Source organism: Pteropus alecto, unplaced genomic scaffold (assembly GCF_000325575.1).
Source record: "Pteropus alecto unplaced genomic scaffold, ASM32557v1 scaffold146, whole genome shotgun sequence".
Classification (NCBI taxonomy): domain Eukaryota; kingdom Metazoa; phylum Chordata; class Mammalia; order Chiroptera; family Pteropodidae; genus Pteropus; species Pteropus alecto.
Window position 1 is genome coordinate 27,761,773 of NW_006442107.1, and position 14,469 is coordinate 27,776,241.

Here is a 14,469-nt window from a genome sequence, read left to right on the forward strand (position 1 = left end):
TCTTTTTTGCTATGTATTTTTTTTGTTTTTTTTCCCTTTTTTTTTTTTTTTTTTTTTTTTTTAAATAACAACTGATGCCTAACCAACCAATCAATCGGGCCATTGACTCACAGTGGCCCAAAAGCCAATTACAAGCACAGACTCTATCATGCTACACCAGCATTTTTCAATTGATAGCTCAATATTTATTGGGCCCTTTACTTCAGCTTAAGAGTCACAAATATGCATCATCCAAATACCAATGACCTTATACTGGTGTGGCATGTTCTGTTTTGAAAAGGGATTTTATGACCATTTGCTTGTGTCATCCTCAGAACTCAGGCATCCAGACAGGTAGCACCACCCTGCTTTATCAAGAAGCAATCTTGTTCTGCTTGCTGGTATCTCTGGTCTAGGAATAAGACCTAGTTTCCAAACCTAATGGGTTTGGACTTACTACATGTGTGACCTTCTGGGTATCATTTAACCTGAGTGCCAGTTTTTTCATCTGTAAAATAAGGAATGACAAGACATTCTTAATGCTCTTGCCTATAAGAGCTTTCTTAAGTTATGGCTTGCCCAACACTGCTTAGTAAGTCAAGGGTGGATCTGAGAAATGAGAGGTCATGGGGTGGAGGATGCCCCATTCATTTCTCCTCTGAGTGAAGAGCACTCATCCTGTAACCTCTTTTACAAACTATATCTTTCTTTTTTTAAATTTTAATAATACATTTTATTTAACCTAATATGTCCACAATATTAACAGTTTAACATATAATCAATATAAAATATCAATGGGATGTGTAAAGAAAAGCAGCATGTATGCCTCTTGTATTTACTGCGGTTGAGAAAGCACTTGAATTTCTCTAGGATTTCTCTTGTAATTTTTTATATACACTTGATAAAGAGGTGATACAGATAGACACTTGCTAAGTAAAGACAAAATGATGGTTCTCCAGGGGCATTAAGGTTTCAAAGAGAGGGCAGTGCTGGGACCAACCAGGATGCCCAGCGTGGCTTGGGTGTTTTAATATGGTTGATGTGATGCCATACCAGTTGTTATATATGTTGAATACCAAACCCAGGTGAGAAAACTTAGTCATTCTGTGGCACTAAAGTATTTAGATGTCTGAAGGTAGTACAATTGGAAACAAAAGAAAACCATCCACAAAGTACATTAATGTTGTGACTTTGAATCTTAATGGTTTAGTAAATTTGTTCATATTCAATTTTTAAATTTGTTCAGTGTTATAGCTGTAAAAGAGTTAAAAGCGTAGGTAAATGTGTCTGTCTTTTCCTTATTTTCTTTTCTGCCCAGCCAACCACCCCCTATGACACCCTCCAAAGGAGAATATTTCCAGTCAGTTCTAGGATCTTTGTTGTGATGTAGAGTTAGGAAAAAGCATATATATATATAAAGGACTAGAGAGGTAGAGAATGCTTGAGAACTAGGGAGTGCAGGAAGAAGTTTTTGAGAAATTTTGCTGAGGGATATGAATCGGATGTCCTTTAACAGCCTTTAAGAAGCACAAGCAAAAACTGAAATTCTTTTTAAATGATCGTATTGCACTCAAATTGTGCAATCGTACTCCATGCAGAGGTTGAGCTCTGGGGGCTCCAGGATTTATTTGGAATGTAAGTATAAGAAGTTTATACCCAGTTTTATATTGGTATCTATTACTTAGCAATATTGTAAACATATTTTATGTAAACATGAGGGGCCAAGAAAATTCATTTCCCTTAGAAGTTGTCTATATAGTATTTAAATTTAGTTCCAAATTGTAGGTTCTGTTCAAAGAAACTCTGAGCCTCAGTGCTGAGACATGGTTTTCATGGTTTACCTGGAACAGCAATGGTCCACTCTTCACATTTAAAGCACTCGCTTACTGCTGAGGGTGCTCCCAACCCAGCGATATTCATGGCTGCCACCTGGAACTGATACACTGTATTTTCCTTCAAGTTGCTAATCTGCAACATGGACAATATTACAGAGAATGAATGTTTCAGGTTTGTTTTTTCTAATTGTTCAACAACTTATTTATTTACCTCCTGTGTTGGACACACTCTAGGGTGATCCTCAATGAGTCATACCCGTTTGTAATCTCCTTTCCTTGAGTGTCGGTGAAACATGTGACTTCTTTCTAGCCAACGGAACATGGCAAAGGTATGGGAATATCAGCCCTATAGTTGTGTTATATCATATGGCAAAGGGGGAGGGATGTTTCAGATGTAATTAATGTCCCTAATCAGTTAATTTTGAGTTAATCGAAAGGGAGATAGATTATCCTGGGTGGGCATGACTGTGACATTGTGTTTTATAATAAGAAATATATATTTGGTCTTCTCTCCATTCCTGGCACAGAGCTCCTAAAAACCTTGGAATTTACTAAGTGATGAGAATGATAAAGGTGTCTTTCATTATATTAATGAAGGGATTTATAGGTATGCCCCTAAGTAATCTAAGTATGGGGGCTGGTTACAGGGGAACCAATCATGTGATTAGAGAGTTGGAACTTTGGGCCTCACCACTGGGACCTCTGGAGAGAGAAGAGAGGCTAGAGATTGAATTCAATCACCAAAGGCCAAAGATGTAATCAATCATGCCTATGTAATGAAGTCTCCATAAAAACTAAGAAGCAACAGGGTTTGGAGAGTTTCCAGTTTGGGGAACACATAGAGGTACTGGGAGAGTGATACTCGGAGAAGGCGTGGGAGCTCTGGGCCCTTCCCACGTACCTTGCCCTCTGTATCTTTCACCTAGCTGTTCCTGAGTTATATCCTTTTATAATAAACTGGTAATCTAGTAAGCAAAATGTTTCCCTGAGTTCTGAGTTGCTCTAGAAAATTAGTTGAACCCAAGGAGAAGGTTATGGGAACCTCTGATTTATAGCCAGTTGGTCAGATCAGAAGCTCAGGTGACAACGTGGACTTGGCACTGGCATCTCAAGTTGCGGGGAAGGCACTCTTGTGGGACTGAGCCCTTAACCTGTGGGATCTGATTCTATCTCTGGGTAGTGTCAGAATTGAGTTAAATTGTGAGACACCCAACTGGTGTTGAGAAATGCCGTGCATGACAGTGTAAGAGTAAAGGAGAAACACACAGGAGAAAGAGTGAGTTTTTCCAAAGGACTGACTGAATCAGATAGGAACTCTTAAAATGAGGTTTAGGTCCTTCCTGAAGAGAAACACTGTTCTAAGGGCCTTGAAGAAGCAAACGCCATTTTGCAAACTGCTTATCCACTCACATTTGGAGAAGGGCAGCCTCAGACCTACAGCTGCAAGGAACTCAATTCTGCCAACAACCTGAATGAGCTTGGAAGAGGAACTCAAGCTCCAGGTGAGAATGTAGCCCAACTGACACATAGATTTCAGCCTTGTGAGACCCTGAGCAGAGGACCCAGCTAAGCTATGCCAAACTCCTGACCCATGGAAACTGATATAACAAACATGAATTGTTTTAAGCCATGAGATTTATGGTAATTTACTATATAGCAATAGAAAAGTAATGCAAGTACTGATGAAAGTTAAATGAATTCTAGGCTAGGAATCAAAATATTCAAATCTTTGTAATGTTCCTGCTCTTCACTGGGTGACCTAATATTTTCTATATCCCTCAGTAGGAATTGTGTTGTTGTGAGGGTAAATATATATAATAAAATTATGAATGTGAAAACATTTGCAAAATAGAAATGATGAAATATATTAGTGTGAAAAAATCTATGTGCTATAAACAATCATTTGAACATTAAAAATGCTTAATAAATGGAGGTACTGATGGAAACAGCTGAGTTAGCAAAGCTGACCTATTGTATGAATTAAGCCAAGACAAATATATATCCATGATCCAATCTATATCTGATCTGATTATGAAGTCATAAGTTCATCCACGAAAGGGCTTATCTGCCAGTTATTTAGGGTATAAGTAGAATATAATGGCTATGTGCTGTAATAACAGAATGTTATAAACATCCTTTTTGATTAAACACACACATGCACATTCCCTTTAAGAAGAAAAACTCTTTTTAACTATGGGGAAACCATGATGTAGAGAACTTGGATCTAAAAGTACTTTATTTAGGTTTCAGGATTGCACTGGGGTCCTATTAGTGTGACCAACCATTTCAGTTTTCCTGGGAGTACAGGGTTTCCAAGGACACAAGTCTTTTTTGTATTAAAACTAAGAGAGTCCCGTGCAAACTGAGAGGTTGGTACAATGATGTACAAACTCAGTATGTCAGAATTTAGTTACATTTCTCTGTTCTAGCAACAACAAAATAATATAAAAATATACTATTTAAAATAACACTGAAAATATGTAGAATCTATAAATAAATAACAAATAATGAACAAGGCTTTGTAGAAAATTATAAACCTTTTTTGAGACTTTAAAGAAGATCAAAATAAATGGAAATATCATATTCATGAATTAAAAGACTCCATATTTGAAAGATGTCAATTATTCCTTAGTTTATTTATAAATTCAATGCAATCCCAATCAGAATTCTAACATGTTTTCATTTTTAATCTTGTTTATTGTTGTGTTTTTTTCTTGTCCTGTTTTTTGAAGAATTTGGTAACCTAACTCCACAATTTATATCAAAGTACAGAGGGCTATTAGCCCTAGAAGAGGAAAAATAAGCTGATAAATAAAAAAAAAAAACAACTTAATCTACCAGTTATCAAAAGTACAATAAAGCTATAATAATTAAATGAGTGTGATACTGGCCCAGTGGTAGACAAATAGACCAGTGGAACTGAAGAGAGAGCAGAACAGAGTAGAACAAAATAGAGAAACAGACACATGTGTAGAAGGAAACTTGATATATGATACAGATAGCCTAGCAGAATAGTAGAAAAGGACAAACTTTTCAATAGATGATGCTGAGACAACTGGATATCCATAGGAGGGGAAATGAATTTTGACCCTTACTTCACATCGTACACATTTACAGGTGAATAAATGACTTAAATGGCAAACTGTAAAGCTTTTAGAATATAATCTAGTGCAACATCTCCATGACCCTGGCATAGAAAAGGCATCTTTTTTTAAAATAAAAATATTATTATTGTCAGGCTGTAAGGACTTTTGAGACCATCTTACAAAGGAAAAAGATGATACCCTGAGGTTAACTGACTGGCCCCAGGTCACACAGCTGGGACTATGGCTTTCAGGATCCCTGAACTAAAATATATTTCTTTAGAGAAAAAAAAAAAAAACTATGCAGAAATCACTAATGACAAAGCAAATGTTGGTGAATATAACTACAATAAATTTGACATTAAAATTAGTGTAGTTCACCATAAGGAGATGAAAAGACTAGCGACTGAGCGGGAGAAGATATATGCAACTTACATAGCCATCAAGAATTTATACTTAAAATATATAAAGAACTTCACAAGTCAATAAGAAAACCTTAGAAAAATGAGTACAAACTTTGAACAGGCATGTTATAAAGGATTCCCAAATGGACTATATGCAGAGGAAAAGATGTTCAGACTCATTTGACACCCTGATTGTCAAAACTGAAAATGTGTGAATATATCAAGTGTTGGAAGGATGTAAAACAATGGAAATTCTCAAACTCTTTAGAAAAACAGCAGAGAATTTATCTAGTAAATTTAAAGAGAAAAAAGGCTCTTTGGCCCAGCAATTCTTTTAGGTAATAACTTAGAGAAGCTAGTGCACACTTGTGCTAGCAGACATGTACAGGCACACCTCGGAAATATTTTGAGTTCTGTTTCAGACCACAGCAATAAAACAAGTATCACAATAAAGTGAGTTGTAATCTTTTTTGCTGGTAGAGGATCTTGCCTTCAATTTGTAAAAAAACCCAACATCTGTGAAGCGCAGTAAAGTAGAGCGCAATAAACCGAGGTATCTTACAAAAAAATGTTCATAGCTGCATTATTTTATATAGATAAAGTGCAAAAATGCCCAAATATAAGTTAATAATTGAATGGACAAGTACATTGTGAGATGATCATATAATAGAATACCTTACAGTATTGAAGTCATAGCTACGTGTACCAACATGGAAAAATCTTTTTAAAAAGTTGTGTTTTATGTATTCTCAGCATGTATGCGATATTTCATAAATTCTAAATGTTCAGTCAAAAAAGTGTGGCATTGAGTTGGGGAAAGTGCCTTTCCCTAGGCCTTGACCTGCTCTCTTTCTTATGGCATGGGGTCCTGTGAGTGTTGGGCGGTGGTGACCTGGGTCTAGCTTATGATGCTCTAAAGAGAGGTGCCATCGGCTGTGGCAACTGTGAAACCTGTCCGGTGCTCAGAGGTGGGCCAAGATGTGGAGGCCCATGTGTAGAAGGGAAACTGTGGGTAGACCCATGTGAAGTGCCCCTTTGTAGCCATCAGAGCCACTATAACAGGGAACATTTCACAGGTGGCAAGCTCAGTCTGGCCATGAGACCTTAGTCCCTTTATTCTTTGTGATTTGGATGCCGAAAGTTAAAAATCCAGAGTCATTTGGATTCTGGGACTCTTGAAGCTAGTGGCGTATTTGGTACAGATATTTTATAAGTTAATTTTTGTAAGAAACACTATTTTTCACAATAAAAATACATTTCATACTGAATAATCTAAGAAATTATTTTTATATGTATGAATCAGAAAATATACATCCTGTCTGGTCAGCCAAACTACTTCTATTTATTTTTGTATATTTTTTTTTACAAAAGTCATGTCATTGCAGGAAATGGACATTGGAGAAATGACATGAATCATTCACAAGGTGCTGGGCATGTGCATGTGAGCATGCCATCATATGTATGACACTCCACACTACAGAAGGTCACGTGCTTACCTTATATGCCTCATCACTGACGGCTTTGATGTTTGCTTCTCTCCATCTTCCCGGTACCCCATCAATTACCTCCCGATAGTTCACATAATAGCCAGTAATTTCAGCACCTCCACTCTTATCTGGCTGCTTCCATCCAAGAACCATTGAGTCACGAAAACTTTCAAGACAAGTGATATCATAGGGTGGAGATGGTGCCGCTGTTGCAATATGAATAGCTCATGAGTAGACAGAAATGCAACTATCGTTCTACGTACATTGCACTTGTTTCACTGGTGCATGCATGAGGGCCCTAGGTCTTGCAGCATAAAACGGAAATGTGACACTGATCAGTATATTTGGCATCTGATTTGGTGTATGAGAAAAAAATTGACACACAGCAAAAAGTGCACTGCAATTATTATTCCAAAGATAAAAAGAACCTGGCTCTCACTTTCAGGGAGGAATAAGTTTTGAAATACTAACAGTGAAATGGTGCAATATCCTGCAAAATGATTCTGTTTCCCATAAAAAAAGAAATATTTCCCCAAAATATATGTATTTTTTTCTTTATGTCATTTTGTTTCTATTTGCTCCTTGAGGAAAATGGAATATGTATATCAGTTTCTGCTTCAATTAGTTTACTGAGAATTTTCATACATTTCCAAATAGCATTTTACCATTTAGGCATATGTATCCTTGTGAGACCTTATAAACTATACAGTTTTTGTCTACACACAGGAAAAATCTTATTCTAAAGTTCAGCTAAATGCCACCTTAAAAATTAAAAACAACAACAACAACAACAATCACAGTCTGTGATTTTTAGAATATAATACTTTTAGTCACATTATTTTTAATGCGATGTTGGAATATTATTCATATAGCACAAAATACTACGTAGTTGTCACCATGTTTATTAGCGTTAGCCAGAAAAATATTTAGAGGATGTTTTAAAAGTTTTCCTTCATTTACATGGCTTTGCTGATCAACCTTTCACTCAGCTACTGAAATTACAGTTTTCAGTAACAGATGAGAGGGTGGGCTGGTGGGGAGAAATCTATCTAGATATGCGATAACGTTAAAAAGAATTTTCTGAATATTTATTTGGATTACCAAAGATAAAAGAATCATCTCATTTTTTATTTAAAAGGATTCTCAGAATATTTTAAAAATCAAATATATTTGTTTCTCTCTCCCCACTCCATCAACCTCCTTCATTCTTTACATTCAAAAAACACATTCTCTCTCTCTCTCTCTCTCTCTCTCTCTCTCTCTCTCTCTCTCTCTTTGTGTGTGTCTCTCTCTTTCTCCCCATTTCAGAGCAATGTTGGATATGAATATCCCATCTCATACTAGTTGAAAGGATAAATGAAGGTGTCAAAAAAAATAGAGACAGTGACAGAGTTGGGGGCGGATAAGAGCCATGTTTTAATTTACCGGTATATGCTTATCATTTCATTTTTACTTGTTAAGAATAACATTGTTTCCTAGAATATATAAGACACGAGTACCAAATCTCCTAATCAGAAAATTCTTTAAGACTACTAAGAAGTAGTCTTAAATAAATCAGTTCTGGGAATGTGAATCATATATCATAGAATATAGCTATTTGTGATTATAATACTCTGTTAAACTTTTCATGGCAACTCAAAAGATAATATTACTTATATTTATTCGAATTAAATGTGAAGGGTAATTTGAAAACCTGAAGATGAACAGCAGAAGCTAATAACTATGATCCTGATAAAATGTCTTTGTGAAATATTTTTCCTGTACACATACTGAATATGAATATTCCAAAGGATCTCGCATAGACTATGAGAATCAAAACCCTTCCTGCTTCCATCTCTAAAAACTTTAGCAAAATGAGACCAATGGTGTGTCTGCCTGAGAAAACAAAAAGAACTCTATAACCAAATTACTTTAAATATGCTATTGTCATTAAGCACAGTGAATTATGTATAAAAGACAAACCTATATAAAATTACTTTTACAACTCATTAGACAAAATTATTGCAAATAAATAGCTGAAAACACATAAAATTAAGAATAAACATAGATGAAAGTGAACACAGATGGAAGAATGTGATCTAGACAATGAGAGGTGAAGACACTGATGGAGACAGATGGAACGGTTTTACTCTTTCGACTCTCACCTAGATCCTTCTTCTTTTTCAGGGGGTCAGACTTACTTTTCCCCTTAAGAGGTGCTTTCTGTGGTGGTGGGATAAGCTCTTCCTGAACTGTTTCACTTACTTTACTCACTTCTGTTTGGCCCAGGTTGTGAGAGCTACTGGGTAGTGAAGGTTTGTTAAGTTTGCTATCAAGTAAAGCATCTTTCTTAATAGTTGGCTGGGAGGTTTCATGCATGCCTCCCCTGGAGTCTGTTAGTCCACCAGGTGCATCATTCAGTTCAGGCCACACATCTTGAGACACTCCTCCCCCTATAATCGCCAGATAACAACAGAAACACTTTAAGCCGAGACACAGTGTAAATTGCTTACTTAATAGAACAAAGAGGAAAACATTAGGACCACAAACAGAATGAAAGCAATCTTAGTTTAAAGGAAATCATTTAGATTTATAAGAAATATGGAGAGCATAAGTTTCACATAATTTACATCAAGGAAACATTTCAACTTCTCCACATTCTGGAAAAAGAAGAAATGAGGACAAAAAATCACAGACAGAACGGGAACTACTTTGATTTAATGAACCCAAGTATATACAAGAAAAGGCAAAACTCAGACATTTCTTGAAAGATATAAGCCCTATTATTCAACAGAATGGAAGAAAAAAGTTCCAAAGTACACAAAAGACAGAACATCAAAGATTCTGATTTTTAACAGAGTTATAAACATTATTAAAATATTAATGGTCTGTACCTCCCAAACTCAAAGCAACATGTTCCCTATTGTTCATATTACAAGGAATGTTAAAAAGTAACATGGGATGCTAACTGAAGACAATTGATATTAAATGATCTTTCTGTTTAAATGTGTACTACTACGTGACAGATTTCATTTTTTATTGCTCAGAACTTCTTCGGTCTCTTCCCCACATTAGCTAAGATTGGGAGGTACATTATGTACATACATATAATTATTACTGGTTTTATTTTGTTAGTTACTCTGCAAGCAGAGATAAAACATATTAAGCAAACACATGTGTTTTTACAGGAATTTTAGAGGAATTTGTAAAAAGCATGTTAATGTGCTGTTAGTGAAAATAAGCCAGGCTCTGCTGCAAATGAAATGGCTTTTAGGTACAAGATGATCTGTGTTATGGGTGATATACCACTTCATGGAATTGAATGGCCCTTCACATTCCCTTGATGAGCACGAAGTTAGAATGGAGTTTCACACAATGGAACGTATTTGAGGAAACTTGGACTCGTGAAGATGAAAATGCTATAAATGCACAGAATCTGGATAAGTGAGGAAGATCTGTAAAATGACAGCTATGGAAGGTTAGATGTCACCTGGAGTCAGAGAAAATGATCATCTGAGGATGGAATCATCAAGCAATATTAGAAGCTTTAAACAATTTCTGGAGAGGATGGTACCTTCTTTTATAACTTAGAAAAAATCATATTTTCCTCTACAAAGTTATGCATAAGGAACTTACCAATAGCAGCTTTTACTTCAATCGCTTCTGAATCTTGTGAATATTCACTAAGTCCAGCTGCATTAACTGCTCTGACCCGGAAAATATAACTCTGACCAGTTGCCAACCCATGGCAAGTAAATCTAAAAGGAAAGAAAGATTAAAAAAAACTTTCCAGGAGAAAAATTAGAGAAGATGATTGTTAGCTTAACTGAATGATCTGGCTTTATAAAAACAATCAGTTTTTTATTGAGATCAGATGAGATCAGGCGCATTCAGAGTGGTCTGGCCTGAATTGGTATAGGCTCAGTTTTTTAAAAGGAAGAAAAAGACGTAGGGAGATCCAGGTAACATATGTGCTTTAGACAAGAGGCAACTAAACTCATTCTGTAAAACAGTGAGGAATCCTGGTTTTCCACTGAATAATTACCTTAACCTTTCTGAGCATCTGTGTGCTCATAAGTAAAATGGGGCTAATAATGCTTACATAACAACTTTTGTGTAAAGCCTGGTCATAAAGTATTCAAAATACCTATTACAGGTCCTACATATAGGAGGCATTTAATAAATAATAAGTGGTATTAATAATATTATTAATGGCTATTTCAGGTGTATACTTATGGCCATAAGGCATTGGTTGCTCCTTGTCACAGAGGCCTTGTCACTGCCTCCCTGCATGCCTGGAAAGGTACAATTACTCGAGAAATTGCATTTGAATCTGAAAATAATGTGAAAAATTGACTCCAGAACTACCATTTATATATAAGGATACAATAATGAAGTGTGAATTTATGAGCAGTTTCACACAAAACGACCTCACTCTTTAATAGCAATTATGGTTATAAAAAGCTGTTTCATGAATCACTAACATTTTAAACCATTCTAAGGATTGTAACCCTAGAAAATAGCAGGTCTGCTAATGTCTCTATTACTATTAGCATGTTGAAATATTTTTTAAAAGCAGCCATAATTTAGGCCAATCCTAAATTTAGGCCAATCCTTAGGTCAGCTCAGTTCAGCAAATATTTATTGAGCACTTCAGTGTTCCAGACACTGAGTTAGTATTGTGGATACAATGATAAATAAAATATTTTTGAGAAGCTCTCATCTGTTTGTGGAAAGGCAGACTTTGCCTACCCTTCATGAATGTTTCTGAAGAGTCCCAAGTAAAAGCTGAGAACTCAAAGTAAAAGTGAAATGAACCAACAGGTCAAATGAATCTCCTCGAAAACATATCTCCTTCTCCGATTAATTGGTTTGTCTCTATTCTCATGTTCTGCAAAAACAAAAACAACTCATTCTATGGGAATTCTTGGACTTAGAAGCAGCCATGCCAGGAGCTGCCGAACAAGACAGTCTGACAATTTGGGAGGTGGGGGAAATTCTCTTTTCAGATTGATATTAAATCAAAGGAGGCTCAGAGTACAGGGTGCAGGCCAGAATTTATGATCAACTTGCAAAGCTGGTTGATAAAATATTTGGGGGCAAGAAAAAACAAACTTCCTTACATTACAAATAAAGAGATGGCAAAGTATTCTAAGTGTTCTTGATTTGGAGTTATTTATGTCTCCTTAGCATTGAGTTTAAGCATGTTGATGTTCAGAATTTGTAACACTATAATTTTTTTCTGTTCATTTAAAATGCCTGGGTAATTTATGGTAGCTGTAGCCTACTGGATCCTTGGAATCTAATATGACATTGGCTATTATAGACCAAAACAGGAGAGTAATGTCAGAAACACAGTGGAGAGATACCCCTAGATCTCTGCCCTTGAAACAACAATAAGCTGAACATCTAAAACTCAACATCAACAAACACCCCCCAACCCGCACACCAGCACGTCTAAGTGTGGGATCTATGAATAAGAGCTACCACAGGTCAGAACCACGGGAGTCAGCAGGGAGACTGGGAGTAATGAAGAAACTGCCTCTCGCAGCCGGGGATCCCTGCAGGAGGAGGGGCAGGGGAGAAGGTGCCGCTTGTTCCCTGAACAACCCTGATTGAGGGAGCTGTGAGCTACACGCAGCTGCAGTGCCCAAGGATCAGGGCAGAAAGCAGAGAAGTGAGGACGGGAGAGAATCAAGAGTTTATTATTACCAGCTGTGGTTGCAAATGTGAGGCTGAGCTGCAGACCCCATCCCCCAGCCCAAAGGGCACCACCTTCCATATCCTCCAAGATCGAACACCGCTGATCCCCAGGGGAATCTCGGAAAGCAATACCGACACTATTGCTAACACTGACAGGGACTGAGACTGAGGGTAGCAAACTTGATTGAATATTTTATAAGGAAAAAAGGCATTATTAAGACTTTACATAAAGCAAGGATCCGAGAGGCTTAGATGCCACCTACTGGAAGCCAAAAGAAAAAACACCTTTTTAGTGACAGGCTAAAGAGAGACCTTTATAAAATAAATCTTTCTGGAAAAAAAAAAAAAAAAAAGGCAGAATACACTTCTATTAATGCCCAGACAGAGAAATAGTCCATTAAACACCATGAACAACCAAGGTGACAAGCATCTCAGAAAGAGAAAAATCTCCAGAAAATAAGCTTTCAGGCGTAGAAATATGTGACTTAAATGACAGAGAATTCAGGATGGTACTTCTGAAAAAAACTCAATGAGATCCAAAATAATTCATATCAACAATTCCAGGAATTGAAAAAAACAACTAGATCAGCAGAACGAGTTTTTAGTAAGGAGACTGAAATCCTTAAAAATAACCAATAGAACTTCTGGAGATGAAGAACACATTAAAAGAGATGAAAAATAAAATAGTAAGCTTGGGAAACAGAGTCTACAAAATTGAGGAAAGGATCAGTGATATCAAAGACAGAAATCTAGAAATAAGAAGGAAGAAGAGAGAAACCAAAGAATGAAAAATAATGAAAGAGAAATACAAGAACTAGGTATGGAAACATAAGAATAATGGGTATTCTCGTAGGAGAGGAAAAGAGCAGGGATTAGAAAGCATTTTCGGACAAATAGTTGACGAGAATTTCCCAAATCTAAAGAATGAGACGGGGCTTGGAGTTCAAGAAGTCAACAAAGCACACACAATTATTTCAACTCAAAAAGGCCTTTTCCAAGACATATTGTATCAAAATTATAAAAAAATCAATGACAAAGAAAGAATTCTCAGGGCAGCCAGGGAAAAGAAGATGGAAACCTATAAAGGAAAACCCATTAGATTATCGTCAGACTTCTCAGCACAAACCTTATGAGCCAGAAAAGAGTGGAAGCAAATATTCAAATTACTAAATGAAAGGAACTACCAGCCAAGAATGATGTATCTAGCAAAGCTCTCCTCTAGATATGAAGGAGAAATAAAGACATTTCCAGACATACAAAAATTGAGGAAATTCTCCACTACAAGTCCTACACTACAGGAAATACTGAAAGGGGTCAGCTCATCTAAAACAAACAACAAAAAACATACATAACTATCAGTAAGGTGACTAGGAGGCAGTTAGTAGCTGAGGAGTGTAATCCTTATTAACAACAGGGCATTATAAGATTGAACAATAAGAAGAGATTTGCTATTGTAAAATAGTAATGAACATTCAGCATACATAGGGACAAAATGAGACAACAATAACAGAAAAGAGGCAGATTCAAAGATCCAAATTCTCAAAGAGGAATGAAGATAAGGCACACGTAGAAGAAAATGGACTACTTTATATACATATAACTATCCTCTACATATTCATAATGGTAACCACATACCAAAGATTCAGAACTGAAGTATACGACATAAAACAAGAAGGACCAGAGGGAAAATTCACAAAACCGAACCAAAATAAATAAATAAATAAATACATAAACACAAGGACAAGAAAGCAATGGAAACACTGAGCTACTAGAAGCAAAAGATAAAATGGCTATAGGAAGGCCTCATATTTCAATAATCACCCTAAATGTAAATGAACTGAACTCACCAATAAAAAGGGGCAAAGTTGTAGATTGGATCAAAAAACAAAACCCAACCATATGCTGCCTCAAGGAGACATATCTCAGTTCCAAAGACAAATATAGACTCAAAGTGAAAGGGTAGAAAATGATATTTCAAGCACATGGCGGTCAGAGAACA

General features: G+C 36.3%; 1 protein-coding gene across 1 annotated transcript in view; it reads right to left on the reverse strand.

Annotated features, from left to right (window-relative positions):
• Positions 1 to 14,469, reverse strand: part of MYOM1 (myomesin 1) — a 136,835-nt gene that overhangs the window by 48,364 nt on the left and 74,002 nt on the right. The window contains exons 17-20 of the mRNA XM_006920115.3: positions 10,404 to 10,525; positions 8,933 to 9,220; positions 6,798 to 6,994; positions 1,821 to 1,947 (exon numbers count right to left, since the gene is read on the reverse strand). Coding sequence (XP_006920177.2) covers positions 1,821 to 1,947; positions 6,798 to 6,994; positions 8,933 to 9,220; positions 10,404 to 10,525 — 734 coding nt within the window. The remainder of the gene's footprint in view (positions 1 to 1,820; positions 1,948 to 6,797; positions 6,995 to 8,932; positions 9,221 to 10,403; positions 10,526 to 14,469) is intronic.